Here is a 26,832-nt window from a genome sequence, read left to right on the forward strand (position 1 = left end):
TACTCTCTCCTCAGCTGTGCTCTACTGCCTCTCATCTTGGATGATGATCAGGTTTAAGTGAATGATAAATAAAGGAAGAAGTCGGCATGAACTTGAAGAATCCACACTGACACGCCTTGATCTACATGCCACCGAAACTCGAGGTGGGAAGATGAAAAAGTAACATTATAGACTACAGTGGCATTTATTTGCCAACGCCCAACCCAGCATATATGAAACATGATGCACCAACAAGTCCCATCCTCTGTCAAGACTTCCCAAACAGTCTACAGAAAAGTCATAAAATCTTAGTCATTTGAAGCCGAGACCGCACAAGGTAAGAGACATCACTTTTTCCGGCTCTTCGATTTCGAGGCTGCGTTGGACGAAACACTAGCAGCCCGCGACGTGGAGGCCGAATTTGCTTTGCTGCCACCCTTGACGGCCTTCACCTGCTTGTTCTGCGAGGGGCGTCAGTAAGAACTATGCGGAAGCTATCAATGAGAGGTTTTGACTTACAACTGCACCACCCTTGGTTTTCTTCTTTGCAGGGGCCTCTTCTTCATTCTCAACCTCCTCTTCGTCCCGATCACGCCCGCGACCTTTGCCACCTTCCCCATTCGCCTTTCCGTCTTCGGTGGTCTCAAATTCCTTAGCGACAGTATTCAATAGTGTGGTGCAGCGACGCCCGATTTCGACAGGTGTCCGGCTGAGAAAGAACCAGTCGAAGCGGAAGAGGGGAGACTCGCGAATCTCGTCACGGATTTTCTCATAGAGACCCTCGCCATCGACCCCATACTTGTCCAGCATGACCAACAAGAATCGATCTTCTTCTTCCGTATAGACTTTCTTATTAGTAGTCGACACCGTGTAGTTGATCTTGAGCTGTTGAAGGGGCACGCGGTACATCTCCATCTTCTTGCGCAGCATCTTGCGCTGATGGTTCATCTTGCGCAGCTTTTCCTCGCCTTGATCAATGACGCGAAGATACTTAGGATAGTCTTGGATCTCGGTGTATCGTTCCCAGAATACTTGAGCGTACTCCTCGATTTCATCCGGCTCCTTGCTATCCACCTCGGTAGCAATGCCGGCATAATCAGTGCGACCGAATTTGGCCGAGCCATTGACAAACTGCTGGAAATCACGGCGGTTCCAGGTAGAGAAGCCCTCTTCGGACATCTTTGCCTTTTGTGCCTGCTCCTCTTCCGTCAACGGCACAGCATTGTCTATCTCTTGCTGCTCCAGGTCGCGCTCGGCTTCACGCTCACTGAGCTCTTCATCAGGACCATCCGATAGAGGAACCTTGTAGCCGATCTCTTTGTGGAAGTACGCAGTTTCCTTCTCTTGAAGTTCTTGAAGCCCAGGGGGGAAGAATTGCCAATCATGGACGGCGATTTGCTTGGGGGCTCGCGGAACCTTCGGTTTAGGATCAGCTGTTCTGCCGCCGGTGGCCAAAGCCTGACGATAGTACTTGTCGATAGAATAGAACTGCTCCTTTCGCTCGCGCTTGGCTGGGTTGATCCAGTTAATTCCAATGTCCTTCTTGCGATCGGCGAAATCTTGACCATTCCACTCGTACGCACTCTCCGAACTAAACTTCTGGAGGTCATCGATTCCAAGCTTTTCGTACTTCTTGTTTAACTCCGCGGTTCTCTCTTCGCCCTTGCGCAGAATAGCATCGATGTCATCTTCAGACAATTTGTTCTCCGTAGACAAAGACCCCGTTGCGCCTTTCTGGGTGAAGACGTTGGCAGCTCCATGCTGAATCATGCCAAGGAGCTCGTCTTTCGATGCAGCATTCTTGGTTTGCTGCTGGGCACGCCCTTGTTGGATAACGAGCTGGTCCAACCGCAATTTCTGCGCCGCACGTTCTAGAACCTTTTCCTCAATAGCGTTTTCTGTAATGAATCGGAATACAACAACCTGCTTAGTCTGACCAATCCGGTGAGCACGATCCATGGCCTGTAGATCCGCCTGGGGATTCCAATCACTATCATAAAGAACAACAATGTCGGCGGTTGTCAGGTTGATTCCCAATCCACCTGCTCTTGTTGTAAGAAGAAAGATGAATTTCTCCGAGTCAGGCTTGTTGTACTCATCAATGGCGGCGATTCGATCCTCATGAGCGGTCGTACCGTCAATGCGGCAATACTTGTACTCTCGGAAGACGCAGTAATCTTCCAGAATGTCGAGAACACGACTCATCTGGGAGAAAATGAGCACGCGACTGCCCTGCTTCTTCATGCGCGTCAGAACCTTATCAAGGATAACCATCTTTCCCGCATTGTCCACAAGATGTTCATCGGTTGTGTACGGAGGACCTGGCTCGGCGCCTTCGAAAAGGTATGGGTGATTGCAACACTTGCGCAATTGCATGACAATGTTTAGCAAACGAGTCTTCGATTCGCGCTTGCCGGCAGCACCATTTACCGCGTCGATGTCCTTCTCCAAGATTTTCTGGTACCATTTAACTTGCATCTCTGACATGGGTACGTATAGGTTAATCTCCTTCTTAGGAAGCAGGCTCTTCTCCACGTCGTTCTTGACACGGCGCAGCAGGAAAGGCCGCAAAACGCGGTGGAGTTGTTGCACCACAGTGTCCTGGTCAGCATCTTGACTGGAGAACCACTGATCGAAAGCCTCCGAATCACCAAAGACGTCCGGTAGCAAGAAGTTCAAGAGAGCCCAGAGTTCGTGCAGGTTGTTCTGCAGAGGAGTACCAGTAATCAACAGTCGATTCCTAGAATGGAAGACACGAATGATTTGTGCCAGCGAAGACTCTTCGTTCTTGATACGATGAGCCTCATCGATGATGATGTACTCCCAAGCAAACTTCTTCAAGTGACTCTTCTCGCGAAGAACCATTTCGTAACTGGTGATACAAACATCGAAGTTCTCGTCCAGAAGGCGCTCGTTGATCAAGCGATGCCGCTCTTCCTTGTCACCCTGCAATACCAGGACGTTCACCTCAGGAGTCCACTTTCCAAACTCTCGCCTCCAATTGTCAAGTGTTGATTTCGGGACTGCAACAAGGTGTGGTCCTGTGATTCCGCAGACATGTCGGAGGTAGCCAAGGAAAGAGATGGTCTGCAACGTTTTGCCCAAACCCATCTCATCCGCCAGAATCCCAGAGATACCGTTTTCATGAAGGGAAACAAGCCAGTTCAGACCGGCAACCTGATAGTCGCGCATCTCTCCCTTGATGAAGGGCGGGGATTCCCGGAAAACGGTGCCTGTTTCGCCGCCGCTCCTTTCGTCTTTGAGAAGCTCAGCATCTTCCTCTTGTTCTGTTCTGCGACGTCTGTCGGCACTCGCACCACCTGAGCGAGCTGATCCCTTCTTTTTAGCTTTTGCTTCCTCCTCTTCATTTTGCCGGTCGATCTCAGCCATGATCTCTTTGATTCGCGGATTCGGATTTGTTTCAATGAAATGACGGAATAGATCGGTGAGGCCGAGGAGGTAGCGAAAACGACGGATAGAATCATCTTCCTATAGTCACACACATGAGCGAGTGGATGCTGGTGCATGGGTATGTAGCATATCCACCTACCATTGATTCGTCCAAGCGACCGTGCTTTTTACCCAGGATACTTTTTCTCATGTGAAAAGCTTCGGATCGTCGTCTCCGCCCATCCAAAGGCGGTGCGTCGCCTGCAACACTGCTCGCCGTGGTGTTGGGGTTCGTATCAGTATCCTATTGCGCGCCCGTCAGCCCATCTATGCGTTGATAGCAGTGTTCAACATCGGAGCGTTAATACCGTGTAGTCGGGAGTGTCCTGGAAGTTACAAAACGCTCTGATGGTTAGCAAAAGCTTCCTTATAAGATATGTGACATGGTTTGGCAGGTATAGCTCATGGCATGAATGCGCGCACTTACCGTCATTTGCGCGTCTGGCCTATCAACTGGCACCGACGTGATGGGCTCTGCAGTCGCATCGGTCATTGGGGTATCTGCCTGAGACGGCGGGTCGGAGGTCGGAATGTGTGAAGGAGCCATGACTTTCCAAAGCGCACCTTGCGCAGGCAGGTTCAACTATATCGGCAGAAACGCGATCTGAGAGTATGCAATCGGACAAATATGGAGCGAGTGAGAAGGACTGATGAGAGAGAATTGCCACTCCTCTGAGTTTGGGCTGATTGAGGACAAGCCTGGTCCCACAATTTGTCTTTGAGATGGAGGACAAAGGTAGGGTGAAAAACAATCGTAGTGACGGAGGATGATGAAAGGACGAAAGAAGTACCGCCTCGCAGTCGCGCCGGGATGGCAAATGGAAATTCGCCGGCGAAGCGCGGCCCCTTGACGCGCTGATTGGTCGGGGAGACGCGCAAGCTTAGGGTGAGTAAGATGTGAGTCAGCAGGGGAGGAAAGAGGGGGGGGCATTCGAGTCGGGACTCGGGAGGAGGAGGAGGTCACTCCGACCGTAGTCCCGTACTGCAGGGCACGCTGGCACCGCACCGCACTGCAGGATAAGGCACTTGCCCAGAAGAGCAGAGCGGAAAACAAGTTTCCCCGCTGTGGGTCACGTTACCCGGTCAGAAGCAAAGAAGGATCAGCTGCGCCAACATTCTCCCGATCGAATCATCCTTGAGTCAACATCGTGTGTCTACTTCACTCTCCCACTCCCTTTCTTTCCTCCTTTATTTGCATCATCCTTACTTGTACTGTCACCTTTGTGAACATATCTCTGGAATATCTCGATATTACCCGCGCTTCCTGACCCTTTCGAGTAATTTAATTGCCCGCTCCCTGTTGGCAGCCAACGCACGGTTCAAGTCACCCCTCCTAGTGGCGGTTGTGACGACGTCGCCGTCTTCTAAGACTTTGTCTCAAGTTTCCTGCAACGCTATTTCTTCTGCTGCAGTTCACTTCATTATGGACTCAATGAGATCTTTGAACACTTCATTGCCGAAATCGACACCCCGCCCGCAGCCCCCTGAGCAGCTTCTTCAATCGTTCAAGGCGGCTGCCCTCTCAGTCACCAACCTCTACAAGAATGCCGTTTACGAACAAGCTCAAGCCAAGCAAGCAGGCTACCAAGAAGCCATTGAGGACCTATTGCACTTTCTAGATCGGGAGAACCTCGGGCTGGGTGATGGAGAGGGCTGGAAGGTTCGACAGTGGGCCACGGAACGGAGCGACGGCATCGGTGCCCATAGCGACGACGACGAGGTTGAGAAACAAACCAGAGGCACAACTTCTGCTGCAACTCGCAAGGCACAGCCCGAATCTGAACCGACACGACAAGTATCCAAGTCAGCATCTCCATCAGTCGACGAGCCGAGCGCCCCGCCACCCCAGGCTTCATCACCACCGTCTTCCCCTCCATCATCCGAACCTAGTACCTTCGACAGACCTACGATCTTTACTTTCACTGCCGGACCAGCCTTCCCACCAGAACAAGATATGGATATGCAAGCCTCGGATAGTTCAACACCCTTGTCTCAAGACGGGGCGCCCGTCAGCGTTTCAGTACTGCCTCGAAATGGCCGGCAGCAAACCCGTCACAACAACTTTTCACGACCCAACCCTCGATCGTCCACTCGCGAGTCCTCCGTCGGACTTGGCTCGAAACGCAAGCTCGCAGTGCCGGATTTCTTCGACCTGTCTGGCCTCGGGAATCGAGACTTGTTCGGCGGCGGCAAGCGAGGCCGCTTCACCTGAAAGAATATTGTATCGACGATCAGACGAAGTTCATATTCCTATGGTTACGCAGCGGTTATTATTACATTGATACATTTTTTTTTTGTTTATCCTGGTGCATTTGTGGGAGTATTGCATGCGGTCTTCAGGCCACGGTCATTTTATCTTACTTCCCGTTTTCACGCTCATCCTATCCTCCTCCACTGTGTTTCCTTTCTTCATATCCACCTTCAACCACCTTTCATTTCTCTTTCTTTTTGATTCATAATCATCGAATCTATAGAGGTTAACAGGCTTTGGCGATACCCGACGAGGCAGCTCGTGTCAATGCTAAACGTATAAACATTTCATGCACTCATTCACACGTGACTCTTATCAATCATAGAGTAGTTTCAATCATTTGAGCTGATATACATAACGCCCTGAGTGGAATAAAAATCACAAACTTGAAACCTGGGTATTAGTTGAAAGCCCTCCAAACGCCCATGCCGACCAGGGTTGCGGAGATAGTCGCAATGCCGAGACGTCGAGATCCCATCTTGTACTTGGTGGCGCTTTGCATGATTGTCTTTTCTTGCTTCCTGAGGTTGCTCATTCCCGTCCAGTAGCTGTAGACACCGAGGCCGATGAATGCGGCAGATCCTGTGTTCCTTGAGGCTTAACCACCGGGGCTTTAAAGCGAGTTAAAGCAGAAGGAGAGAAAACCAACCTGTTATGCGGCAGGATAGACAGTCATCGTAGGATTCTTCGGCGAGCATGCGCTTCGCATCCTTGGGCTGAACATCCCAGCGCTCAATTTCATTCGAGGAAGAGGAGGAGGAGGAGGAGGAAGGCATGCTGGGCGAAGACAGAAGAGGGAAGGGTAGTATGGGGTGAGTAGGTATTTATGAATGGAGGACAATAAATCACTTCATACAATGGAAATCCCCGAGACGGGAAATCAATCGGATTCATCCGATGACCCAGGCGGAGGTGAGCGGCAGAACGCGGGCGATTTGGAGGCGGATGGCCTCATTTCCCTTCCCCGACCATCACGCCCGGACGGACCATGACCGCCCACTCCCCCCTCCCCCCGATTCCCCAGCCCCGTCGAGTTAGGTCGCCATCATGAGCGGCCAAGTCGATGCGCTTTATATTTATGATGAGCAGACGTCTGTTTCTCTAAACACTCCGTATCTCCCCAGCTACTGACGTTCTGTCCTTCAGCAATCCGATCGTCGAACAGGTCTACCGCTCCCGTCCGCCCTCCGCACCAGTAATTCGCTCTCTCTTTCTCGCTCATGCGGCCCCTCGCCCCTCAGTGCTGTATCTGCCCGGTGCGACTCCACCGGTGACCGTCTTTTCCATCGTCCAGTCGAATCTCACCTTCATCGCAGTCTCCGAGGTTGACTCGGAAGCGCTGCTGGTGCTGGAGTTTCTACATCGAGTCGTCGATGTCCTCGAGGAGTTCGTTGGGGCGCCATTGCTCTCAACAAAGCTACAGGCCAACTACGATGTGGTCGCGCAGCTACTTTACGAGATGTGCGATGGCGGCATCGTGTGCAACACCGAGCCCAACATGTTGCAGGAGGTGGTTGAAATGCCAGGATGGATGGGGAAACTCTTGGGCGGGGTTGGGTTGGCTGGGTGAGTGACTATACCTTGTCGATGAATGACCCCGCCAACTTGGCATACGGAGCTCTTAGTCAATTATACTAACCCTTGTGGTCCCGTCAAAATAGTTCATCCACACCAATCCTGGGCCAGCCCAACGCATTGAAGCAATCTTTGTCGTCCGCCGCCGCAGCACAAGGTCCCGCGATACCTTGGCGGAAATCTGGTGTTCGTCATACCTCAAACGAGATATATGTTGACATAATCGAGTCTTTGTCGGTCACTATCGCCCCGTCCGGTCGTCTGCTATCTGCTTTGGCCTCCGGCACCATCGCCTTTACTGCGAAGGTCTCCGGTGTCCCAGATCTCCTTCTCTCCTTAACGGCACCCGGCGGCCAGAAAGTCTTGGGGCGGAAGCTGGAGCTTCCTGTCTTCCACCCCTGTGTGCGATTAGCGCGATGGCGGGAACGGCCGGGGGAGCTCAGTTTTGTTCCACCGGACGGTCGATTCATCCTCGCCGGGTATGAGGTAGATCTCCTGCCGCTTGACCCCAACCTTGACCAACCTCCCACCCACATGGAGAAGCTTTTCCTGCCGGCTATCGTGGATGTTCGCAAGTCTCTCGGCCCAACAGGCGCCGAGTTCGAAGTGCGCCTGATTCTCAACACCAACTTTCCGGGCTACACATCCGCCAACCGGCCCGGAGTCGGGCGCAGTGGGTCAGGGACATCGACCCCCTCGTTCCTCGGAGGGGGCGGGAACTCCGCGGCACCTGCCTTGGAAGAGGTCGTTGTTACGGTTCCCATCCCCAAGTCGGTCCGGAATATCACAGAGATGCAAGCCAGCCGCGGAGAGGCCTTGTACTCTCCGGGGAGCGAGGTGCTCGAATGGCGAATCCCGACCAAAGACGCCGGTACTGTCTCCGGCACCGCGACCTTGCGGTGTAGCGTGGTTGGTCATTACGATGAGGACGATGCCGAAGACGAGTTGGAAGATGCAGACGCCAACCTTCTCCAGGGCTACTATGACCCAACCACGGCATATCAGGACCCGGAAACGGGCACCACAAAACGGAAGACCAAGAAAAAGAAGAAGAAGAAGGTTGTCAAGAAATCCTCTCGCGCAGCCGCGGCGGCTGCAGCAGAGGCCGAAGCACCAGCTTCTCCTGCCGCCGACCCCAACAACCTCCTGGACGCCGAACAACCCCAACCCTACCCCTCCTCCGACCCCTCCCAGCCGTCAACTCCAGCTCCTCCAGCTCCTTCACAACCATCAACACTCCTCCCTGAAGCCGAAGGGGAAACACAACATACTACCCCAGAAACGGGTGCCGAGCCCGAAACCGAACCCCGCCACGCCCGTCCAGAAAAGCTCCGCTCCAACTCCTCCCCCAAACCCTCCAAAGACCGCCAGCCAGCCAACATATTCCACACCGCCCCCCGCAAGACCAAGACCCAACTCAACGCCATCCTCATGCCCACCTCCGCCTCCGTCTCCTTCTCCGTGCGCGGCTGGCTCCCCTCCGGCCTCAAAGTCGACAGCCTCAACATCGACCCGCGGAAAAGCCGCGGCCTGGGCGAAGGCGTCAAACCATACAAGGGGGTGAAGTACCTATGCGTAAGTCAAAAGGGCGTGGAGAGGCGGTGTTAGCGGGCCCCAGGCCCCGGGATTTGAGGGAACAATTCATCCCACATCCTCCGCTCCCTGTGGGATGCATTACACACACATTGCGCACTTCCACCCTCCGAACATCGCGAAACATAACCTAACCTACATTGGAACGGCCTAGCTACCCTGTCACGACCACTTCACTGTATATGGTCGGGTTGCCTATCTATCCCCACCCCACAATTTCTCCTTTTTTTTTTTGCTTACCCCTTGTTCACATCTTCTCAAGTCTTTTCCCGCCATCTCTTTCCAAATTTCTGGCTCATAGACCATTTGCTCCAAAAACCTAGGAATTGTTGGTGGAACGCGATGGGTTTGCTTTTTTCTTGATGACGCCCAATACTACCACTAACTATCTTGATAAGGGATGGAGATGTGACGTGACATGCAATGATGATAAATAGACATTTGAATCCACCGGATGCAGAAACACCGGACCATTTTCTCAAGATTAAGTAGATGCGTATGGATGGACTCAGAAGATACTTGATAGAATAGATGCCTACGTTCTGAATGAAAGTCACTGATAGTAATCATGATCGATCATACTTCAAATTTGTCGCGCCGGCTAGCTAGCCTGCTAGCTACTCCCCCCCCACTAGATGGTATTTGCCCCTCAATCCTCCTGCCATCAGGAGGCAAATTATAGTATACATAATCATAAACATCGGACCACACCCTAAAGCACAAACCAAAGCAAAAAGAAAAAAAAAATGGCGCCAGATCAGAAAATCCAAAGAAATTTCGAATATCAGAAAAGAATCCACCCCGAAGAGACATCAATGCACCAAAACCATACCAAGAAATGATCAGTAGATAGACATTGGACTGTAACTTTGACAATCACCGGGGAGGAAATTGATTCATAGCTTGGAACCTCGGCGGTCGAGGAGCTGGAGTGCGAGGTATGCCACTGGAGATAGAATATGGTAAGTATATATCGTTTGTTTGAGTTTCTTTGGTTTTGGAATGTCCAAAGTTGTGGGTCGAGGATTAAAGATTAAACAATAGATGTCAGAGCACAGTATATTAGATCATGTGACACCAGGCAAAAAAGGGCATGCCATCACAGACGGAAAACCACCAGAGCGAGAGTTGGGATCGAACACATCAGGTCAATGTACGCAGGCCGAAAGGATCGATTCGATTCCCACGCGAACTTGGGAGTGTGCGAGTCGGCCCTTATTCTGCCGGTGGAGATGCGGACAGTAAGAAGACTGCGTGCGACCGAGATGGCGCATGGGGTAACAAATCCAAAATGATGACACTGATACGTGCGAAGCAGAAAAAAAAAAAAAAAGATATCACTCACCCGCAGCAACAATGGTGGCACGAGTGACGCCGGACTTGACGGATCCACCGCCGAGCGTGAAGAGGTAGCGGAGCCAGCCGAGTCGGAGCTGTTGTCCGTTGCGATCGAAGTCCGGCGTCAGGCTACCAGCCTTGATGAAGTATTCCTGCTTCTTGCCGAAGGGTGGGTAGCGGATGGCCAGCGCGGATTCGATCCAACCCGGGCTGGTGGTGATGGTGCGGCGGTGCACGAAGACATCGAAACTGGCCTTGCCACGGTAGGAGCCGCTGCCACTCTCGCCCACACCGCCGAATTCGAGAGTGGGGATGTGCAGCGCGGCGTCGTTGATGGAGACACCTCCGGAGCGGGTCTTGGAGAGAACTATACGAAAGAGAGGTTAGTTTGCGTGACTGGGTATATCCAGGAGAGAAAGGGAAAGGGAAAAGGTCACATACTCTTCTCGGCTTCGGCCTTGGTGCCGAATGGGTAGAGAGCCAAAGGCGTGGACTGCACGCCGTTGGCGATCTCGATCGCCTCATCGATGCTGTCGACGGGGAGAATGGTCAACAAGGGACCAAAACTCTCCTCGGCGACCAGGGAGTCATCGACCGAGTCGATCTGGATGAGTGTAGGCTCGATGAAGCGCTCCTTCTCATCCATCGTTCCTCCCAGAAGGATCTTGCCCCTAGTGTTGTCGATCATCCTCTTAATTCGCTGGAACGAAGCATCATCGATGATGCGACTGAGGTCGGGGGAGGTCTTGGCTCCCTGCGGGAAGAACTCGCTGTAGGCCTTTTTGAACTCATCCACCACCGCCGGCAGGATGGGTCTCTCCACGAGCATATAGTTCTGCGACGTACAGATTTGTCCGGCATTCGTGACTTTTCCCCACAGCATGCGACGCGCCACCAGCTTGGGATCCGCGTTCTTAGAGATGATCGCGGGGTTGCGACCGCCCAGCTCCAGCACGACGGGAGTCATATGGGGCGCAGCTGCCTTGCAGATGATGCGGCCGACATTCGCACTACCGGTGAAGAAGATCTTATCCCACCGCTCCGCCAGGAGCGCCTGAGTCTCCGGGACTCCTCCCTGCACCACCGTGTACGCCTCCGGATCGAGCGCTGCCTCGATAATCCGCTGGATCACCGATGCGCTGTGGGAGGACTTCTCACTAGGCTTGACCACCACAGTACAACCGGCGGCGATGGCACCAATCACCGGCCCCAGCGTCAACTGGAACGGGTAATTAAATGGACTATGATCCATCCACAATTAGCTCATTTCGAACTTCCCCCCGCAAACCAAGATAGTGAGCGGCAGGCAGGCAGGCCAGACATACCCGATAACCAAAACACAACCCAAAGGATCCTTCCGGATCTTCGGGCTCACGAACTTGAAAGTGATATCGATATTCTCCGCCTTCTCATCCTTGACCCATTTCTGCAGATTGCGACACACGAAAACGATGTCGTTCAGGACCCAGTTGGTGTCGCCGAGCTCGGTCTCGAAATCCGGTCGGTTGAGGTCCCGTCGGAGCGCCTCGCGCATTTCCTCGAGATGGTCCTTCACACTTGTTGCCACCGGGGAAAGATTAGCATTATGCCTTCCTTCGTCCATGTCTCTTCTGCTTTTCGCTCCGGGGGGGGGGGGGGGGGGGGAGAAGAAGGAACCAAAAAAACTCACGCCCAGTATAGCTTGCGGAGTTGGACCAGCCGGTACTCCACATCGCGGGTCTTGTGTGCATTGAAAGTCTTGCGTACCGTCGAGACGCGGGATTGAATCTCCTCGATCGGAGTATTTTCGAAAGGAGGGATCTCTATTGCGCCCATTGTTGCGATTGTTGAATAGCTAAATTATGGAAAGGTTGGGCGGAGGAGAGAGGGGGAGGGACGGAGGATAGAAAAAGCCAGCCAGCAAGAAAGAGAGCGGAGGTGAACCAAGAAATAGAAGTAGAAGTAGAAGTAGGGGGGAATGAGCGACAAAGCCAGGCGATCATCCCGGGATTAAATCAGTAGAATGATCGTCATGGTGTGGCAGACCATGGAAGAGACAGAGACCGGATGGAGGAATTGCGCCGACAAGAGAGTCCGGGAGTGATCCATAGAACAGTGTTAGTGGTGTTAGTGGAAGGGTTAGTGGTGAAGCACATGCGGCCAAACCCAAGCCGGGTTCGGGGCATTTCCCTAGGCTCCCCCGCTTCTGAACGGACCGCGGCTGGTCGGCAGCCCGTCTTCAATCATGTTCACGTCCAAAGTGAACAAAGTGAACAAAGTGAACACCTCGGTGGATTCTGTCAACTGCTTAGCTTCGGCCAAAGTCAAACAAAGTAACAGTCTAACAGTCCAACTACACTAACGTTTTGGCTAAGGTTTAGCCTGGTCCGCACACTGACTGAGACCACGCTTCATCCCCTCCTTACTTTTTTTTTTTTTTTTTTTTTTTTGCACAGCTTCAGCAATGGCCATTGGCGGGTCGCATCGGCCCTGTTCCTGCATGGGCTGTTAGAGAAGTTATAAAAAGACACGTCCGGAAATGAAGAGATACTGATACGAAAGTCAGAACTTAAAAAGGTAAAAGACAAAAAAGCGTACGCTCTGTTGCACAGACCTGACAATCACAGCCATGGCCCACTCATTACTCCCCCCCTTTCCATCACTCACAGACATCAAACAGAACAACGCTGGCTTGAATTCAACTCATCACTCATCGTCGCACGCAGTACGACTGGCTATCAACTCCGACTTTCAAACAAGCAAACCCTCAAGGTCCTCCTCCAGATCTTAACAAGCTCCCTTCTGCTGCATCCCAACCGCCCAACATCCGAAGAAACATTCACTATTTAGGAAATATAGCAGACCCATTATACTCTATCTCCACCGCTTTTCAAGTCCATCTAAATAAGCCTTCAAAAAGCCGAGACCGCAAAACGAAAGAACGTTTCCAAGATTCGACCCCAAAATCATCGGGAAATATAGAAAGAATTTCAAAATCTCGTAACGAGGCAGAGACAAATCACTCAAGACATGTCAGTCAAAAGCGCTTACAAGATTTCATCTTGCACGCTGACAGCCTTGTTGTACGTCTCGTAAGGGGTGATGGCTCCAAGAGCACGTCGTTGATGGGCGTTGAGGATCTCCAATCCGTAAACGTAGCTGGCATTCACCCAACCAAATCTAAAGCAAATAAGTTAGTGAGCTGCGCGTAAGGGGAAAAATAGCTTCGTGTCGTCCAACTCGGGAATTCTTACCCTTCACGGGGAGCCCCCTTGAAATCCACGCCTTGGTTGCCGTACTCGGCATCCACCCGATGTGGGTCAATGGGTCGAGTGACATCGTATTTCTCGACCACCACCCCGTTGAAATCCACAAAGGCCTTGGTGATCATGTACAGCCACTTGTAGGTCAGGCGTTCGGCTTCGTCTTGGTAACCGTACCGGATCAGTCCGGTCCAAGCAAGCATCTGCTGAGGCGCCCAGCCATAGGGGTAGTCCCATTGCCGGTTGGGACGATCTAAACCGACAACGCCCCGCGACTCTTCGGTTCCTGACACCAGACCACCATACGCTTCGAATCGGTGGAGAGCCTTGACCATTTGAGACGCTTGTTGCGGCGTCGCGAGACCTGCCCACATCGCCCAGTAGGTGGTGGCACTCTCGTAGTTCGTTCGTTCTTGCTTGGCAGTGTCATAATCGAAGTACATGCCTTTCTCCTCGTCCCAGAGATAGGTGTCCATGCGCATCTTTCTGCGTCGGGCGCGACGGTCCCACACCGACGAGGACTCGAAGGCGATGTCCTTAGTAGCCTCAGTCCGGAACTCAGGAGGAATTTCCAACTTATCTTTGAAGTAGGTGCGGATTACCCGCGCAATATCCACTTCATACTTGTACAAGAGCGAGTTAAGATCGACCGTGGCCAGGTTAGCGCATACCTTCTCCAGACGGTAGCTGGTATCGTGTCCAGACTCTCGCACGGCTCGATCATGCAAGAAATACTCGTCAAGCTCGGGCTCCAGGACTTTGCGTTCGTTGTAGGCCTGGACAAACTCGTCGAAGGACATCCCGTGCTTTTCAGCATAAGGAGTAAGGATATGATAGAAGTGAGTCGGCTCCGTTTCCGGAGGGACACCACTGCCTTGAGGGCGATACCTCGAAAGGCCAGAGACCGGGTCAAACCGTGGCTCCGCAGTCCAGACGCTGTAGTACTCCTTGATGGCGGCGAGAGTCGCATTGCGAAGGAAGTCCATAGCATCAGGCTCCAGCTTGATCCGCTCGTACACACGCAGTGCCATATCAGTCAAGAATGGCGGCTGAGAGCGCATCAGGTAGTAGGAGCGGTTAGCATTCAGAATCTTGGCGTAGTGCTTGATACAGAAACAGAAGTTGATCACCATGGCCTTGGCCAAGTCAACGCGGTCGCTGACAAGTAAGCCGAGCGAGATCATATAACTATCCCAGCCGTACAGTTCGTTGAATCTTCCGCCCGGCACTACGAACGGGACTCCGGTGTATTCGGTCTTCTGGGTAGCCTCGTCAACCGTCTTGTCCATCGCCAAGGCCAGCATTCCAGGTTTGCTGTTAAGGTCCTTCACGTAGTCGGGTGTGATGTTGGCATCCAGCATCTGGACATCCAGGCGAAGCTCAGGGTAATCTTCTGCAATCTTCTTGTAGTACTCATACTGCTCAGGAGCCCCCACAGGAATGTAGATCCGAGGCCTGGGGTCATCGGTCCAATCCTTGGGGTCCCTACCCGCTTCAGCGATGTTCGAGCCGTCAATTCGCCGGGTCAAGGCGGTCCAGAACGAGTTTTTGATAAGGCGGGACAGACGGGAGACTGGGTTCTCGCTCAGACGAGCCTCGTCCAGAACAATAGTCTTCCGACCGTAGTCCTTGGCGATTGTGAGTTCCTGGAGAAGATTGGATAGCATGTATGTGCCTCGCAAGTCGAATCTGTTGTATCCCGATGATGCAGCTGTTCCTACGGAGAAGACCTTCGTCCATGTCAGCTGTCATTCGAATGTAGCCCACAACAGATCCGCTCCTACCTTTGGGCCGACATCTTCGATGGTGATCTGCATGTTCTGATCCGTGTCTTCCCGTTTCAGGAGATCGTGTAGTGTTTTATCGACATCGATAAGGAATTTGCGGTCGTTTGACGGGGTCTCATCTGTGGTCCAGATGCGTCAGTCAAAGGTACCTTGGTGCAGCCAAGAAATGCTTCTTTTTCGTACGTACCGTGACTGGCTCTCCTCGCTGGGAAACCGCCTCCCAGGAATTCTTGAATGTCTTCCCGGTTGAAGGACTTCAAAGTCTGTGGTTGAAAATCGAGAAATGGTCAGCCACGCTTGTGGTGGGCTTATCTGACTCAGTCCGTTGTACATACCGAGGAGAAGGCTCGTTTGCGATCCCTGATGCGCGCTTTGCCATCATCGCCTCCGTAGTAGACGTCGGGATCTGAAAATGGGTCAAGCGACTGGTTCCGGCGGTGTTGGGCGCTTGAAGAGCTCATCATCGGAGGGGGGGATGTAAGATGGAGGGGAGAAAAAGTTGCTCAGTGACAGGTGAGGCGAAAGAAAATACTAGGGCAAAAGAGGACCGGAGCAGGGGTTGCTGTTGGTTTGCCGGCTAAAGGGGGTAGCACAAGGATGCCAATAATTGAGAACGCTAGGCTCGTTCGTGGCGCTGGGAACGACAGCTGGTTCGTATTGAAAGATACCAGCTGGGATCACGATCACAAGGAATGATTCCTATAAGTGGAAAGTAGAAGCAGACCAAAGGTAGATGTACTTCCAGGGTCTGCTGAAGTGCAGCTAAACAAAGAGGATGGATGAACCCGGGAGAAGAGGAATAATATTTTTGGCCACGAGTCGAAGTTTTGGCGTCCGCGGAATCTCGGGGTACGTCACACTCGGGGGTGGGTTCTTTCAGAGTAATTGAGGGTTATCGCGTGGGGGAAAAAAGGAGCGGTGTGCACTCGAACAACAAAGCTCAAACAGAATGTTGTTGTAAATAAAATAAAACAGAAAAAAGGGGGAGGGGTAGAAAAGACTTTCTCGGGCTGGTCTGAATTCGTATCTTCTTTTTTAAATCACAGAATTTCAATGAGATGTCCTAAGAGAGAAGAAGTGGACGGGCGAGACGTGAGAAGGCGAGAATGAGGTTCCCTTGGAGACTATGACGCCACGAACCGATGATGTCGCCTGCTCCACTCAATAGCGAATTCTTGTTGGTATTTCGCCCGCTGACTTCGGTTCCAATGATGATAAGCCAGCTCTGTATCGGCCGGTGCGAAATCTCCCGAAGCCTCGAGATAGAAATGGTTAAGGTACTATCTAGACGATGCCTGCTCACGCTTGACTCTCTGCGTCCTTGACGTGGCGTTGGATAGCGGTGCGATAAGAGAGCAATCGGCGGCGGGGAACCACAATTGTGTGTCTGATAATCGAAGCACAGTAAGTACAGTAAGGTGAGGTGGACGCGTTTCACCCACCACCTGTACACAAAAAGAGAGCAGAAAAGAGGCACATGACAGAGCCACAGAGAAGCAAGGAAGCCCAAAAGAAGTAATTGAATCAAGGTTGAAGACCAATTCCACCGTTTGGGTACGGTGCTTGCTTGCCTGTCTTGTCTTTTTTTCCCCTCCTGCATCATGTACTGGATTTGTTTATCGATTTGGTCCATGCACATTGCTGCGGTCGTACCAGATCCGACTTGGCATTGGATTTAGCGTTTCTCAATCGAATTGATCACGGGGGAAGTAAGATCGACATGATCGAGATGCTAAGACAATCCATGGTTTGGTAGCACGGTCGAATCATCATCACTCCGTTGCGTTACACACGGAGGTTGAGTCCTGCTGTCCTCGAACTGCGGCGGAACATCGGTTGGGTAGCTCAAACATTGTTGTTGAGCAAGTGGCTGGCAGTCCTTGATGAATACCTAACGCAATTCCGAAAGCCATGCACGATGCAGCGACAATTGTTAAGGATCATTGAATGCCATGGCAGGGCTTCAATCCCGGCATAAGGTTGAGACAGACTGCGCGGTCTCGGCAACGCCCAAAAATATTCGCAATGCCGGCGTGCAGAGTCACAATCTGCCAAGGACAGGATTATGGTGTTACTTGTCCAAGTTGTGCTGTTCTGACCCGGATTGCCAACCCAATATTCATGGTAGTAACTCTGTTGCAGAGTCTCGGGTCGTTAGTTTCTAGACTATCGTGCTCGGCGCGCTTACTATCCGCTGTCGATGACTTTATATACCGGCCACGAACCGGAGACCTGCCTCTTACCCAGGAGCTTTTTTCAAGCTGGGTGAAGGTTGGACCAAAGCGTTATCGCTTGTCGGGGCTCTGTCATCGATGAGTTTCTGTTTTCAGGGATCAGATATCTCAATGTCATTATGGTTGAAACTCGCTCCTTGCTCTTGATGGAAGGATGAAGGCAGAGCGGAGTGGGATCGTCCCTTCCGGCCGTAAGTCGCGATAAACCCCTAGAATCATTCTCGAAACATCGTACGCATGAACGGAGTACATCTCGCTGTAAACATTCCGACCGATGACAAGCAATATGATATGTTGCCGATGAGTAACATACTTTGCCTTACTACGGAGTACCAAGTACCGGTAGATGACATGCATACAGAAGATCAAGATAATCAATGTGATACGTATGGCTCGAAAGTTCTGCAGTGACATATCAATAACTTGGTCAGCTGATGATTGAGTGTTTTTAGCCTCAACAAAGTGGCGCCTCAACACGCACTATTACCTACTATTGTCGAAAATGACACATCTCCTCGTACTGGTATGGACTATGCTCGTTCATCAGGTGGTACGGGCTCGCAAGCTACGAAGTCAGAGTGTTGCCCACCGGTAAGTCGGAGCCTTGATTAACCTTCATGTTGATTTAATTCTGAATTGACCATAGGCTAATGTCTCGCATGCTTTGACTCGTTGACAGTACTAATTACAGCCTAGCAGCAACAGAGCTACCACCATCAACGGTGATAGTAGCTCCGTTCACATATGCACCAGCCCGGCTCCCCAGGAACAGACAAGCCCCTGCCACATCTTCCGGACTCCCGATACGACCCAATGGGATATTACCCTCGATGGTCTCACGATGCGCCTCCAGGGTGGCGGCCATCATCTTACTCTGGAAAGGACCACAGGCCAGAGTATTCGACCTGCCAGAGAAGACAACCAGATTAGCTCAACTCCCGCAGGCAACCATACAACGAGGGCCGCAACATACGTGATATTCCTCCTTCCAAGATGATTGGCCAAGACACGGCTCAGATGATGCAAACCAGCTTTACTAGCACTGTAAGCAAAGGTCTCCAGTGCCGGAACCCTCAGCCCATCGATACTGCCAATGTTAATGACCCGAGCCGGGTCGCCCGGCGCAGCGGCCTTCTCGAGTAAGGGCGTGAGAAGCTTAGTAAGGTCGAACACTCTGTGAAGGTTGAGAGTGAGGACCCGTGTCCATGCGGAAGATGGGTATTCATCGTATGGGGCACCCCAGTTCGATCCCGAGTTGTTGACGAGAATGTGAAGCTCTGGTGACAATCAGGTAAGCGCTTCACAATTGTTGCCACCCACATCCACCGCCAAGCCTCTCGTGGAAGGGGACCGAATGAAAGACACATTACTCACTACTCTCGCGCTTGGCAAGTTCGTCTGCCAATTTCTTGAGATCTTCCTCTTGGTAAAAGTTGGCGGGAATGGCATAGGCCTTGCCCTTGCCGAGCGCATTGAGCTCGCTGGCGGCCTTCTCGCAGGCCTTCGCATCACGCGAGGAGATATAGACGGTGGCACCGTTCGCTACATACCCCTCGGAGATCATGCGGCCAATGCCTTTGGCTCCGCCAGTGACCAGCACGACTTTGCCCTGATAGCTTGCTCAGCGTTCATGATACTCAACTGGGAAAAAGGGGGGTGTGCGCCGCTCGATTTTGCGTAATGATTGCGACTAACCTTCACATCGAAGAGCTTCTGGACATCCATGATGGGCTCGCTTTAGAGTCTTCAGGGTCTCTATCTATAGATGAGAGAGCTGTCAATATAGAGTACCTGCTGAAGAAATAGTTCACCTTAAACATTAGACTCGAGAGCGGTGTCAGATGAAGCTCTTTATACAATGCGGAGAGACGATGTTGGGGTAAACTAACCGACGGCCGAGCGATTACTGAGTGGCTTGGCACAAGATGCCGAGGCAATCCGGGCTGAGAAAGAACAAGGGCAAAGTTGAGACGGTGATCTTTGTCTGCTTCATTCCTGGTTACCTCTTTCGAGGAAGTCCACTGGCTTCTCAAAAGATCATATCAAGCCTCTGTGGTGGTCGTTTAACTACAGCGATGCCTGGTGCCTTGAGGTTGTAAAACCCGGTCTAGTGATACTCGTGCCTGAGGCGGCAACATTAGACCGGAGCGGACGGAGGGCCGCAAAAAGTGAGCGCAGTCCTGCAGTGGCGGGGCAATTCCACCACTCTGCGTGTTTGTTATCCAGCAAAGTCCAGCAGCCCACCTTTGGGACCTATATCCTCCATTTATCCACAATCTTCTCGCATATTTTCCTTGGAGTCGTTGGGCTCATACAAATCCAATTTGGAGAGTTTTATAATTCATCCTTATATCATCATTGTATACCACCACAACCACTACAGCCCACCCTGCAGCCATGGAGGAGCTGCAAGCCCAACACCGCAAGGAACAGAAAGACCTCCAAGCGAAGATTACCCAGAAGAAGAAGTCCGCCACCAAGAAAACCCGCAAGGGCATCAACGATGAATGCGACCGACTGCAGCGGGAGCTCACGGAACGGCAACAGGCACAGCTGGCGGAGCTGAGCGGCGAGCCCGTCGACGGTCTCGAGGACCTCAGCCTCCACGACAGCAAGTCCAATGACGGTGATGATGATGTGACGAGCAAAGACGAAGGCAACAATTCCACAGACGATCCCTCGACCTCCACGACGACGACGACGACGACGACGACGACGTCAACGCCCCCAATCAGCAACAGCAACAGCACAACCACCACCGACACCCCGCAGCCCTCCGGCGCGCGCCCCAAGAAGCCGAACCGCCAAAAGGCCCGTCTCGCGCGTCGTGCAGCCGAGCAAGCGGCCCAGTCGGCCATTGCAGCGGAGGAGGCCGCGAACCAGACCGACCATCGGGGCAACGAGAAGGAGGTTATGGACGCCGTGTTCAAGCGCTTGCAGCTGAAGGAGATCGAGATCAACCCGGACGGACATTGTTTGTACTCTGCGATTGCGAGTCAACTGGATGAGATGGGTGTGGGTCTCAATCCGGATCCCAAGAGGATGGTTCTCCAGGCTCCCACTCAGTCGCGGGTGGATACGGTCACGTTCCCCAAGCACGATGGGTACCGAGCAGTCCGGGCGGTGGCCGCGGACTTCATTGCTGAACATAAAGATGACTTCGAGGCATTCATGGAGGAGCCGCTGGATCAATACACCAGGAAGATCAAGCTGACTGCTGAGTGGGGTGGACAGCTCGAGCTGCAGGCGCTTGCGAGGGCATACGGCGTCGAGATCAATGTTATACAAGGCGACGGGAGGATTGAGAAGATAGAGCCGGGTGATGTGGATGGACTTGATGACGAAGAGAGGAGTAAACGGGTCATCTGGCTGGCATACTACAGGCATACATATGGGCTTGGGGAGCATTACAATGCACTATCGAAGCAGTCCTAGAGAGAGAGAAAAGCAGCAGAAGCGAGAGTCAATTTGAGCGAATCAGACCGGTGGATCCATCAAGGGATTGACTGATTCATGATGATGTGTATCCGTCTCGATTTCCACCCGCACAAGCGCACTACCGATGGCGCCAAATGGAGACTCGGTCTTGAACCACCCCGTTGCTGTCCTTGCCACCTTCATGTGTCCGAGCAGGCTGGAAGTACGCCACGCGCTCGAGACCATGCTCGCTTGGCTCGCGAAGAGGATCCATCTTGCATCGGCTCTGAGCGTCATACGGGATTTGTTCGCCCGGGTGACTCAAATGCTCCATGTAGGCCTCCGATGACACTCCCCAAGGGGGTCCTTGCTGCGTCGGATCCTTGTGCCTTGGAAACTCTAAGCAAATCAGATTGCCACGCGGCGAAGGCGCCAGAAGTTGGGTGTGTCGCAAAGCCCAACTTGGCCGCATCGTTGGGTCTAGTGCGCAGAAGAACTGTAGACGCATGTAAGCCCAGATCCTGGCTATCGTGGACGAAGACATAAGAAACGTAAAACAGGGGTCAAGCCAAGTAGGCTTACCGTATAATCGTATATCAAGTCAAAGCAGTTAGGCGGTGTTTGTAGACTCTCCAACCAGTCATTCTTGAAAAAGTCACCTTGCACGAAAGCGATCTTCCCTCGACCTATTCCAGCATCTCTGACAAGATACTTGTCCCCATTCTGAGCTGCCTCGTTTTCACAATTTTTGACTGCAGCGTCGCTATACTCCAGTCCATAGGCGTCGTAGCCAAAGCTGGCAAGAAGAAGCACATCTACTCCTCTGCCACAGCCGGGAACCAGTGCTTTCTTTCGGTAGGTTGCTCCCTGTGCATCCGTGGCAATTGGACCCCCGAGGGTCGCGCGCTGCTGGATGAGGGTATCTTCCAATGCGGGATTAGGAATGCCCTTGTCCCAAGGCAAATTTTCGTTCTTATTCCAGAGTTCAGCCCAGCCGTGAACATAGTCATCTCCTTGATACCTGGCCAACGTGTCCCTGACGTTCCGTTGCATGGTGGCCCTGTCTGGAGTCGCCATCTTGCTTGCAGATTCACAGATTGTATCGAGACAAAATTGCTTTTCGAGATTTGGAGGTGGTGAATTCTTTGGCGCACTTCAGGATTGATGGTGTTGTTAGCCTGTTGCGTGTATGTATGCTCCAAAGCATAGGAAGGCAGGATGTTCGATCAAGTATCGGTTCGAACTGCTGGTGGGCGTGGGGCAACTTGGACCGGCGGATCCGGGTTGAAGTATCCACAAAGAGTCAACCGCACTGAATTGTCTGAACAATCGACACGTTCGACTCCAGACGTTTTGGTCAATGATTTTGAGCTTAAATGTATTGCAAACGTGTGGAGCCGAGCTCAAACTCCAGGGGTTGACCCTTGCATCATTGATAGAGCTCGAGAGCTTGCTCTCTCCACGAGATAAGCAACTCCACTCCCATGAGATTTCTACTATAGTGAGCCGCACCTAGATTCAAGTGGGCACAGCTGAGAGTCTCACAGTGTTCGTCATATGTTCAATGATGATGAGAAGAATCTCTTCTGGCGACAATGACCTGAAGCAGCAATGGTGGCCACTCACGAGACCGGCAACTGGAAACAAGTATGTATTGCACAGTTCTACCGAGTGACTCGGATAAGAATCCAGCTCCCCACTCTCCAAGCGGGCATTGACCTCGGTAAGTTTCTTATTCTTGGATGGAGGGCGGCAATGCCCGCTCATCAAGCCTTCCGACTGGAGCCCTCGGATGGAACGGCATCGGCCTTGGCTTGCCTGGGCCTACTTGATTAGGACTTGATTTGCAGAATGGAAGGGTTTGCTCACTGCTGCTTACATACTCGTCACTCGTATCGTAGACTTTGTTGGAGTCATTCCAGTTGTGAAGCACACAATCGGCAATTCGATAACGATGGGTCCGCTGGGCAAGAAGAAGGAGAAGTAAAGTAAAGTGGGGGAGAGGGAGACCCTCGCCCGGCGAAGGCTATCGCCTGCCTGTTTGGGACCCATGCGAGATACGGGGTGCACAACAACACACTACCTAACCGACCAACACCTCCTCCTCCTCCAAGTCTTTCAGGATTTTCCCCCGTTGTTCCCAGAACTATTTTCGCCCAATCTTCCTTCTGCTTCTTCTCGTCCTCTCTTATCGGCCATGCAAAGTTAAGAACAAGATCTGCTCTTACGCAGCTCGACAATGGCCAGCGAGCTTCAACATACTAGCCAGGCATCATTTCAACTCAACTACTAGTCGCACTAACCCTACTGAAGGGCGCATGCGTGATCCCCTTTGCTTGCTCGACTTTTTCGTCTCTATTATCCTCCATCCAGGCATTAGAACATAAAATCCGCCCTACCTCTCATTAAGATTCAGAGAAGAGTCCGACAAGCCAGTATAAATAACTTTCGTGCTCGCTAAGCCGTACATCGCCTGTGCTCGGATGTCAATCTACCACCCATCTTCGCTTTGAATATCTCTATGGATAATGGCGGCAGACAAGAGCATTCATGAAGACAAGGTCGAAACCCCTGCGGCTACCAGCAAGACTCACCGTGACGTCGTACCGTCCAAGAATATAATCGAAACACACGTTGGCAATATGCCCCAGCCTCAGAAATCCAACGGCTCTCCGGTGATAGAAGGTAAAGATGAAGAAGACCGTGCTTCTTCGACTTCCACTTCTGACGAAGAGCAAGAGGAGCCAGTTGTGGTACCCCGACTGGAGCGTAGGGGCCTCTTTGGGCAGCTCACGCTGCTGGCGGAGGTGGTAGATCCCAAAGTCTATCCTCGAAAGACAAAATGGTTCATAACATTCATAGTTGCAGTAGCAGGGGCTGCAGCTCCCATGGGCAGCTCGATCTTCTTCCGTGAGTCTTTTCATCTCCCCTGACGCCAAATCTATTCTAACCCGTGCCTCCGCTGGGAAAAGCCTCCTTGGCTCAGGTGTCAAAGGAACTGGGTACCTCGACTACCGTCACGAACCTGTCAATCTCATTATACATGCTTAGCATGTCTATCTTTCCCCTGTGGTGGTCTTCTTTTAGCGAAAGGCTTGGACGTCGAACAATATATCTTGTCTCTTTCACTCTTTTCGTCATATTCAACTCATTGTGTGCCATCTCTAGCTCAATCGCTATGCTCATTGTCTTGCGACTTCTGAGTGGAGGTGCTTCTGCATCGGTCCAAGCAGTCGGCGCAGGAACTATTGCCGATCTTTGGGAGCCAAGGGAAAGAGGGCGTGCTATGAACATTTTCTATCTGGGGCCGCTGTGCGGGCCATTGTTAGCTCCCATAGTTGGTGGTGCTCTAGCCGAGCGATGGGGATGGAGAAGTACATTGTGGTTTTTGGCAGTCTGGGGAGCTATCACTGTCATCCTCATCTTTCTTGCACTTCCTGAGACCCTGGCCGTCTCTGGCCAGGTAAGACAACCTAAGGAAGAACAACCGGAACAGATGGATCGTCAATTGAGTCGTGTCTCATCTCGGCAAGTCATTCACTTTACAACCAGATGGCTCAAGTATCTCAAGATGGTACTCTTGGATCCTCTGAAGATTATCCTCTATCTGCGGTATCCCCCCGTTCTGCTCACGGTTTACTATGCCAGCATCACGTTCGGCTCTCTATATGTACTCAACGTTAGCGTTGAGCACACATTCGGAGGTAGCCCGTACAACTTCAGTACAATCATCGTCGGCTTGCTATATATTCCGAACTCACTGGGTTACGTGGTGGCCAGTACCTTCGGAGGCCGGTGGATGGATAGCATCATGCAACGGGAGGCCAAGAAAGCCAGACGGTACGACGAAAATGGCAAGCTCATATACCATCCTGAAGACCGCATGCGCGAGAACGCCTGGCTTGGGGCTTTCCTTTACCCTGCTGGGCTGATCTGGTATGGCTGGTGTGCAGATCGGGGCGTGTTTTGGTTGGCACCGGTACGTTCCAAGCCCTCAAGGCTGTCACTTGCCATTGAAGAATTCCCAATGTCCATGTCTATACACATACTGAAGCCTCACTGACTGTACCGGGCAGATGATTGCGAACTTTTTCTTCGGTGTCGGCTCCATGCTGATCTTCGGTATGGCAACGACGATGTTGACTGAATTCATGCCCAAGAAGTCATCTGCGGGCGTTGCCCTCAACAATTTCATGCGCAATATCTTTTCGTGTGTGGGCTCTGTGGTCACCGCGCCGATTATAGATGCCATCGGCAATGGATGGCTTTTCACCATCCTTGGACTAGTCGCTTTCGCAAGCAGTTCTGTCCTCTTTGTGATGAAAGTCTACGGACCGCGATGGAGGAAATCCATGGACGCACTGAGGAACTGACATCTTATATACGAAGGCTGTGCTCATACTTCAAACTCGATAGAGGGCGTCAGCGTTGCTTTGGGTATCAAGATTAAGATCTCGGGCTTCTGTCAACGAGAGTCTGTCACACGCTGACATCAGCGTATCTGATGTCGGCACGAGGCTTTCCCAGGTGAATATTCAATGCAGGTGCATTTGGATTCTCGGTTGGGTCCTGCGTGAAACTGAGTCTAGGCGCAAACTACAGTGCCACAAGACTGGTGATCAGTCTGGCCGATCACATCAGCATATTCCAGGAAACTTGCACAGCTTCATGATACCCGACGCATGGTCATGTTATTTTTAGAGTTAGTGATGACGGCACACAGGTGACTCAAAAATATATACTGTCAGACTGTAAGTATACTGTATTGCCTGTTCGTCAATGAAGTAGTCGATGTCGTCGGTGTCAAGCATGCAGCTGAACCTGATTGTGATGTCAATGGTTGCTGGAAGTAGGCGGCGACCATCAACAGCCTCATGCACAGTGCAGTGCATGTTCCATGTGAACAGCCTAATAGCCTTTCCGAGCGCAGCGACCAAGAGAGGCCTTATCTAACACGTCTTGCATAAATGACCGGTAAAGATGTAAACGCAGTCAGACTCTGTCTAGTCCTCCCAACGTCTCGGAACTATCTTTGCCATTGACGTACAGTAACGGTGGTCACATTTGACCGGTCTGCCCTAGCCGCTCTGCTTCTTGTGAGCCCAAAGGTCAAGATTCCAGCTCAGGTAGGACAGCAGCAAGTATGAAGACGAAGCAGCGGCGGAAAAGGAACAGTTCGAGGTTGGAGCCATTTGTAGACAAGAAGCAAAAGAGAAAATAAAGCCTTGGGAAGCATGAATTGATTTTCCATCATCTGTCGGGTCCAACGCGGCAACGTGCATAAGTTGGAAAACCCATTTCTACTCATAATTCCATCGGATTATCGGCAAGGATTAACCTCCTGACGATATATTACCTATTACCTGGAATCTAAGTACCAGTACGTACAGTATTGTCTACCGGTAGTAGTAAGTACACAGTAACTTAATTATGGAAAGAGGCAAAACCCGGAATCTTCGGCCCGTTGCATCTGACCTCCCCCCTCTTGCTTCTTCGTCTTTGTTTGTTTGCCTTCGGTGGTGGTGGTGGTGGTGGTGGTGGGATGACCACCGCCCGCTGCGGCTCAATGGATATGCTGGCTCACTGGATAGTGTTACACTTTGTTTGCTTGTAGGGGGGAGAGAGGGCACTATTACGGCGCACGTTTTGCAATGCTATCTGGTGCAGCGACCCTTCCTCCTTCCTCCCTCGTTTGACCACCCCACTCACTCCCAACTCCCTTGCACCCGCCAATTTTCTCATGGGATCTGGAGGCGCTCACCTTTCACAATGATAGGCATGGTGGTACAGCAGGGGAGAGGGGGTCTTTTGGGCCGTGGGTTGGGTGACGCCCGCGCAACTGCAGCAGAAGAAGGGGGAAAGAACTGGAACAAATCTGGTTGACGACTGACGGAGAGGAAAATGCATTTTTTTTTCTGTCAGTCTCGCTTGTTGGCAAGCAGAATGAGATCGTGACCCCCCCCCCC

General features: G+C 52.0%; 11 protein-coding genes across 11 annotated transcripts; 4 read left to right on the forward strand and 7 right to left on the reverse strand.

The window, feature by feature from the left end:
- Positions 1-94: 94 nt before the first annotated feature.
- On the reverse strand, positions 95-4,203 carry BO86DRAFT_405966 (putative SNF2 family helicase/ATPase). Its single transcript, XM_025674138.1, has 5 exons — positions 3,857-4,203; positions 3,738-3,755; positions 3,530-3,673; positions 499-3,468; positions 95-440 (listed from the first exon to the last, which is right to left on the reverse strand). The coding sequence occupies exons 1-5, from the start codon at positions 3,974-3,976 to the stop codon at positions 327-329; spliced, it is 3,366 nt and encodes a 1,121-aa protein (XP_025532982.1). The 5' UTR covers positions 3,977-4,203; the 3' UTR covers positions 95-326.
- Positions 4,204-4,568: 365 nt separating this feature from the next.
- Positions 4,569-6,017, forward strand: BO86DRAFT_385083 (uncharacterized protein). The gene has a single exon (XM_025671026.1). It carries the CDS (start codon positions 4,853-4,855, stop codon positions 5,639-5,641), a length of 789 nt encoding a protein of 262 aa, XP_025532983.1. The 5' UTR covers positions 4,569-4,852; the 3' UTR covers positions 5,642-6,017.
- Positions 5,861-6,519, reverse strand: BO86DRAFT_77644 (uncharacterized protein). Its single transcript, XM_025677668.1, has 2 exons — positions 6,330-6,519; positions 5,861-6,262 (listed from the first exon to the last, which is right to left on the reverse strand). Exons 1-2 carry the CDS (start codon positions 6,454-6,456, stop codon positions 6,081-6,083), a joined length of 309 nt encoding a protein of 102 aa, XP_025532984.1. The 5' UTR covers positions 6,457-6,519; the 3' UTR covers positions 5,861-6,080.
- A 176-nt stretch (positions 6,520-6,695) lies between these two features.
- BO86DRAFT_405968 (putative AP-3 adaptor complex subunit mu) lies at positions 6,696-9,316 on the forward strand. Its single transcript, XM_025674139.1, has 3 exons — positions 6,696-6,771; positions 6,827-7,246; positions 7,342-9,316. Exons 1-3 carry the CDS (start codon positions 6,728-6,730, stop codon positions 8,861-8,863), a joined length of 1,986 nt encoding a protein of 661 aa, XP_025532985.1. The 5' UTR covers positions 6,696-6,727; the 3' UTR covers positions 8,864-9,316.
- Positions 9,317-9,424: 108 nt separating this feature from the next.
- BO86DRAFT_385085 (hexadecenal dehydrogenase) lies at positions 9,425-12,356 on the reverse strand. The gene is made up of 5 exons (XM_025671027.1): positions 11,856-12,356; positions 11,512-11,742; positions 10,628-11,427; positions 10,194-10,553; positions 9,425-9,794 (listed from the first exon to the last, which is right to left on the reverse strand). Exons 1-5 carry the CDS (start codon positions 11,999-12,001, stop codon positions 9,745-9,747), a joined length of 1,587 nt encoding a protein of 528 aa, XP_025532986.1. The 5' UTR covers positions 12,002-12,356; the 3' UTR covers positions 9,425-9,744.
- A 594-nt stretch (positions 12,357-12,950) lies between these two features.
- Positions 12,951-15,978, reverse strand: BO86DRAFT_77662 (alpha,alpha-trehalase). The gene is made up of 5 exons (XM_025677669.1): positions 15,551-15,978; positions 15,403-15,478; positions 15,213-15,334; positions 13,420-15,158; positions 12,951-13,345 (listed from the first exon to the last, which is right to left on the reverse strand). Exons 1-5 carry the CDS (start codon positions 15,677-15,679, stop codon positions 13,213-13,215), a joined length of 2,199 nt encoding a protein of 732 aa, XP_025532987.1. The 5' UTR covers positions 15,680-15,978; the 3' UTR covers positions 12,951-13,212.
- A 2,089-nt stretch (positions 15,979-18,067) lies between these two features.
- BO86DRAFT_385088 (short chain dehydrogenase/reductase family) lies at positions 18,068-19,447 on the reverse strand. The gene is made up of 5 exons (XM_025671028.1): positions 19,339-19,447; positions 19,145-19,260; positions 18,824-19,058; positions 18,423-18,726; positions 18,068-18,354 (listed from the first exon to the last, which is right to left on the reverse strand). Exons 2-5 carry the CDS (start codon positions 19,172-19,174, stop codon positions 18,135-18,137), a joined length of 789 nt encoding a protein of 262 aa, XP_025532988.1. The 5' UTR covers positions 19,175-19,260; positions 19,339-19,447; the 3' UTR covers positions 18,068-18,134.
- A 10-nt stretch (positions 19,448-19,457) lies between these two features.
- Positions 19,458-20,940, forward strand: BO86DRAFT_385089 (deubiquitinase OTU2). Its single transcript, XM_025671029.1, has one exon. The coding sequence runs from the start codon at positions 19,847-19,849 to the stop codon at positions 20,882-20,884; it is 1,038 nt and encodes a 345-aa protein (XP_025532989.1). The 5' UTR covers positions 19,458-19,846; the 3' UTR covers positions 20,885-20,940.
- A 4-nt stretch (positions 20,941-20,944) lies between these two features.
- BO86DRAFT_77747 (putative thiol methyltransferase) lies at positions 20,945-22,163 on the reverse strand. The gene is made up of 2 exons (XM_025677671.1): positions 21,449-22,163; positions 20,945-21,362 (listed from the first exon to the last, which is right to left on the reverse strand). The coding sequence occupies exons 1-2, from the start codon at positions 21,941-21,943 to the stop codon at positions 21,006-21,008; spliced, it is 852 nt and encodes a 283-aa protein (XP_025532990.1). The 5' UTR covers positions 21,944-22,163; the 3' UTR covers positions 20,945-21,005.
- Positions 22,164-23,508: 1,345 nt separating this feature from the next.
- Positions 23,509-25,239, forward strand: BO86DRAFT_301879 (MFS transporter; the record flags this gene model as incomplete). Its single annotated transcript, XM_025667515.1, has 3 exons — positions 23,509-23,776; positions 23,839-24,845; positions 24,943-25,239. 3 exons carry the CDS (start codon positions 23,509-23,511, stop codon positions 25,237-25,239), a joined length of 1,572 nt encoding a protein of 523 aa, XP_025532991.1.
- A 943-nt stretch (positions 25,240-26,182) lies between these two features.
- BO86DRAFT_77854 (uncharacterized protein) lies at positions 26,183-26,829 on the reverse strand. The gene is made up of 2 exons (XM_025677672.1): positions 26,628-26,829; positions 26,183-26,449 (listed from the first exon to the last, which is right to left on the reverse strand). The coding sequence occupies exons 1-2, from the start codon at positions 26,771-26,773 to the stop codon at positions 26,263-26,265; spliced, it is 333 nt and encodes a 110-aa protein (XP_025532992.1). The 5' UTR covers positions 26,774-26,829; the 3' UTR covers positions 26,183-26,262.
- Positions 26,830-26,832: the final 3 nt, after the last annotated feature.

The sequence above is a fragment of the Aspergillus japonicus genome (assembly GCF_003184785.1).
Source record: "Aspergillus japonicus CBS 114.51 unplaced genomic scaffold BO86scaffold_2, whole genome shotgun sequence".
Taxonomy (NCBI): Eukaryota; Fungi; Ascomycota; class Eurotiomycetes; order Eurotiales; family Aspergillaceae; genus Aspergillus; species Aspergillus japonicus.

Coding starts and splice junctions, on each gene's coding strand:
- BO86DRAFT_385089 (XM_025671029.1), top strand. CDS start 19,847: ATGGAGGAGCTGCAAGCCCAACACCGCAAGGAACAGAAAGACCTCCAA.
- BO86DRAFT_385085 (XM_025671027.1), bottom strand. CDS start 12,001: ATGGGCGCAATAGAGATCCCTCCTTTCGAAAATACTCCGATCGAGGAG. Junction 11,743..11,855: donor CTCCGCAAGCTATACTGGGC/GTGAGTTTTTTT, acceptor GGTGGCAACAAG/TGTGAAGGACCATCTCGAGG. Junction 9,795..10,193: donor TGCCACCATTGTTGCTGCGG/GTGAGTGATATC, acceptor TTCTATCTCCAG/TGGCATACCTCGCACTCCAG.
- BO86DRAFT_385088 (XM_025671028.1), bottom strand. CDS start 19,174: ATGGATGTCCAGAAGCTCTTCGATGTGAAG. Junction 18,727..18,823: donor ACTTGCCAAGCGCGAGAGTA/GTGAGTAATGTG, acceptor GATTGTCACCAG/AGCTTCACATTCTCGTCAAC. Junction 18,355..18,422: donor CTTGGAAGGAGGAATATCAC/GTATGTTGCGGC, acceptor CTTCTCTGGCAG/GTCGAATACTCTGGCCTGTG.
- BO86DRAFT_405968 (XM_025674139.1), top strand. CDS start 6,728: ATGAGCGGCCAAGTCGATGCGCTTTATATTTATGATGAGCAGAC. Junction 6,772..6,826: donor TATATTTATGATGAGCAGAC/GTCTGTTTCTCT, acceptor TCTGTCCTTCAG/CAATCCGATCGTCGAACAGG. Junction 7,247..7,341: donor GGCGGGGTTGGGTTGGCTGG/GTGAGTGACTAT, acceptor CCGTCAAAATAG/TTCATCCACACCAATCCTGG.
- BO86DRAFT_77644 (XM_025677668.1), bottom strand. CDS start 6,456: ATGCCTTCCTCCTCCTCCTCCTCCTCTTCCTCGAATGAAATTGAGCGC. Junction 6,263..6,329: donor TCTATCCTGCCGCATAACAG/GTTGGTTTTCTC, acceptor CAAGGAACACAG/GATCTGCCGCATTCATCGGC.
- BO86DRAFT_405966 (XM_025674138.1), bottom strand. CDS start 3,976: ATGGCTCCTTCACACATTCCGACCTCCGACCCGCCGTCTCAGGCAGAT. Junction 3,469..3,529: donor GTCGCTTGGACGAATCAATG/GTAGGTGGATAT, acceptor GTGTGACTATAG/GAAGATGATTCTATCCGTCG. Junction 441..498: donor AAACCAAGGGTGGTGCAGTT/GTAAGTCAAAAC, acceptor CGCCCCTCGCAG/AACAAGCAGGTGAAGGCCGT.
- BO86DRAFT_385083 (XM_025671026.1), top strand. CDS start 4,853: ATGGACTCAATGAGATCTTTGAACACTTCATTGCCGAAATCGACACCC.
- BO86DRAFT_77854 (XM_025677672.1), bottom strand. CDS start 26,773: ATGCATTTTCCTCTCCGTCAGTCGTCAACCAGATTTGTTCCAGTTCTT. Junction 26,450..26,627: donor CATGCCTATCATTGTGAAAG/GTGAGCGCCTCC, acceptor AACACTATCCAG/TGAGCCAGCATATCCATTGA.
- BO86DRAFT_77747 (XM_025677671.1), bottom strand. CDS start 21,943: ATGGCGACTCCAGACAGGGCCACCATGCAACGGAACGTCAGGGACACG. Junction 21,363..21,448: donor ACTTGATATACGATTATACG/GTAAGCCTACTT, acceptor ATGCGTCTACAG/TTCTTCTGCGCACTAGACCC.
- BO86DRAFT_77662 (XM_025677669.1), bottom strand. CDS start 15,679: ATGATGAGCTCTTCAAGCGCCCAACACCGCCGGAACCAGTCGCTTGAC. Junction 15,335..15,402: donor AGCGAGGAGAGCCAGTCACG/GTACGTACGAAA, acceptor TCTGGACCACAG/ATGAGACCCCGTCAAACGAC. Junction 13,346..13,419: donor AAGGGGGCTCCCCGTGAAGG/GTAAGAATTCCC, acceptor TATTTGCTTTAG/ATTTGGTTGGGTGAATGCCA.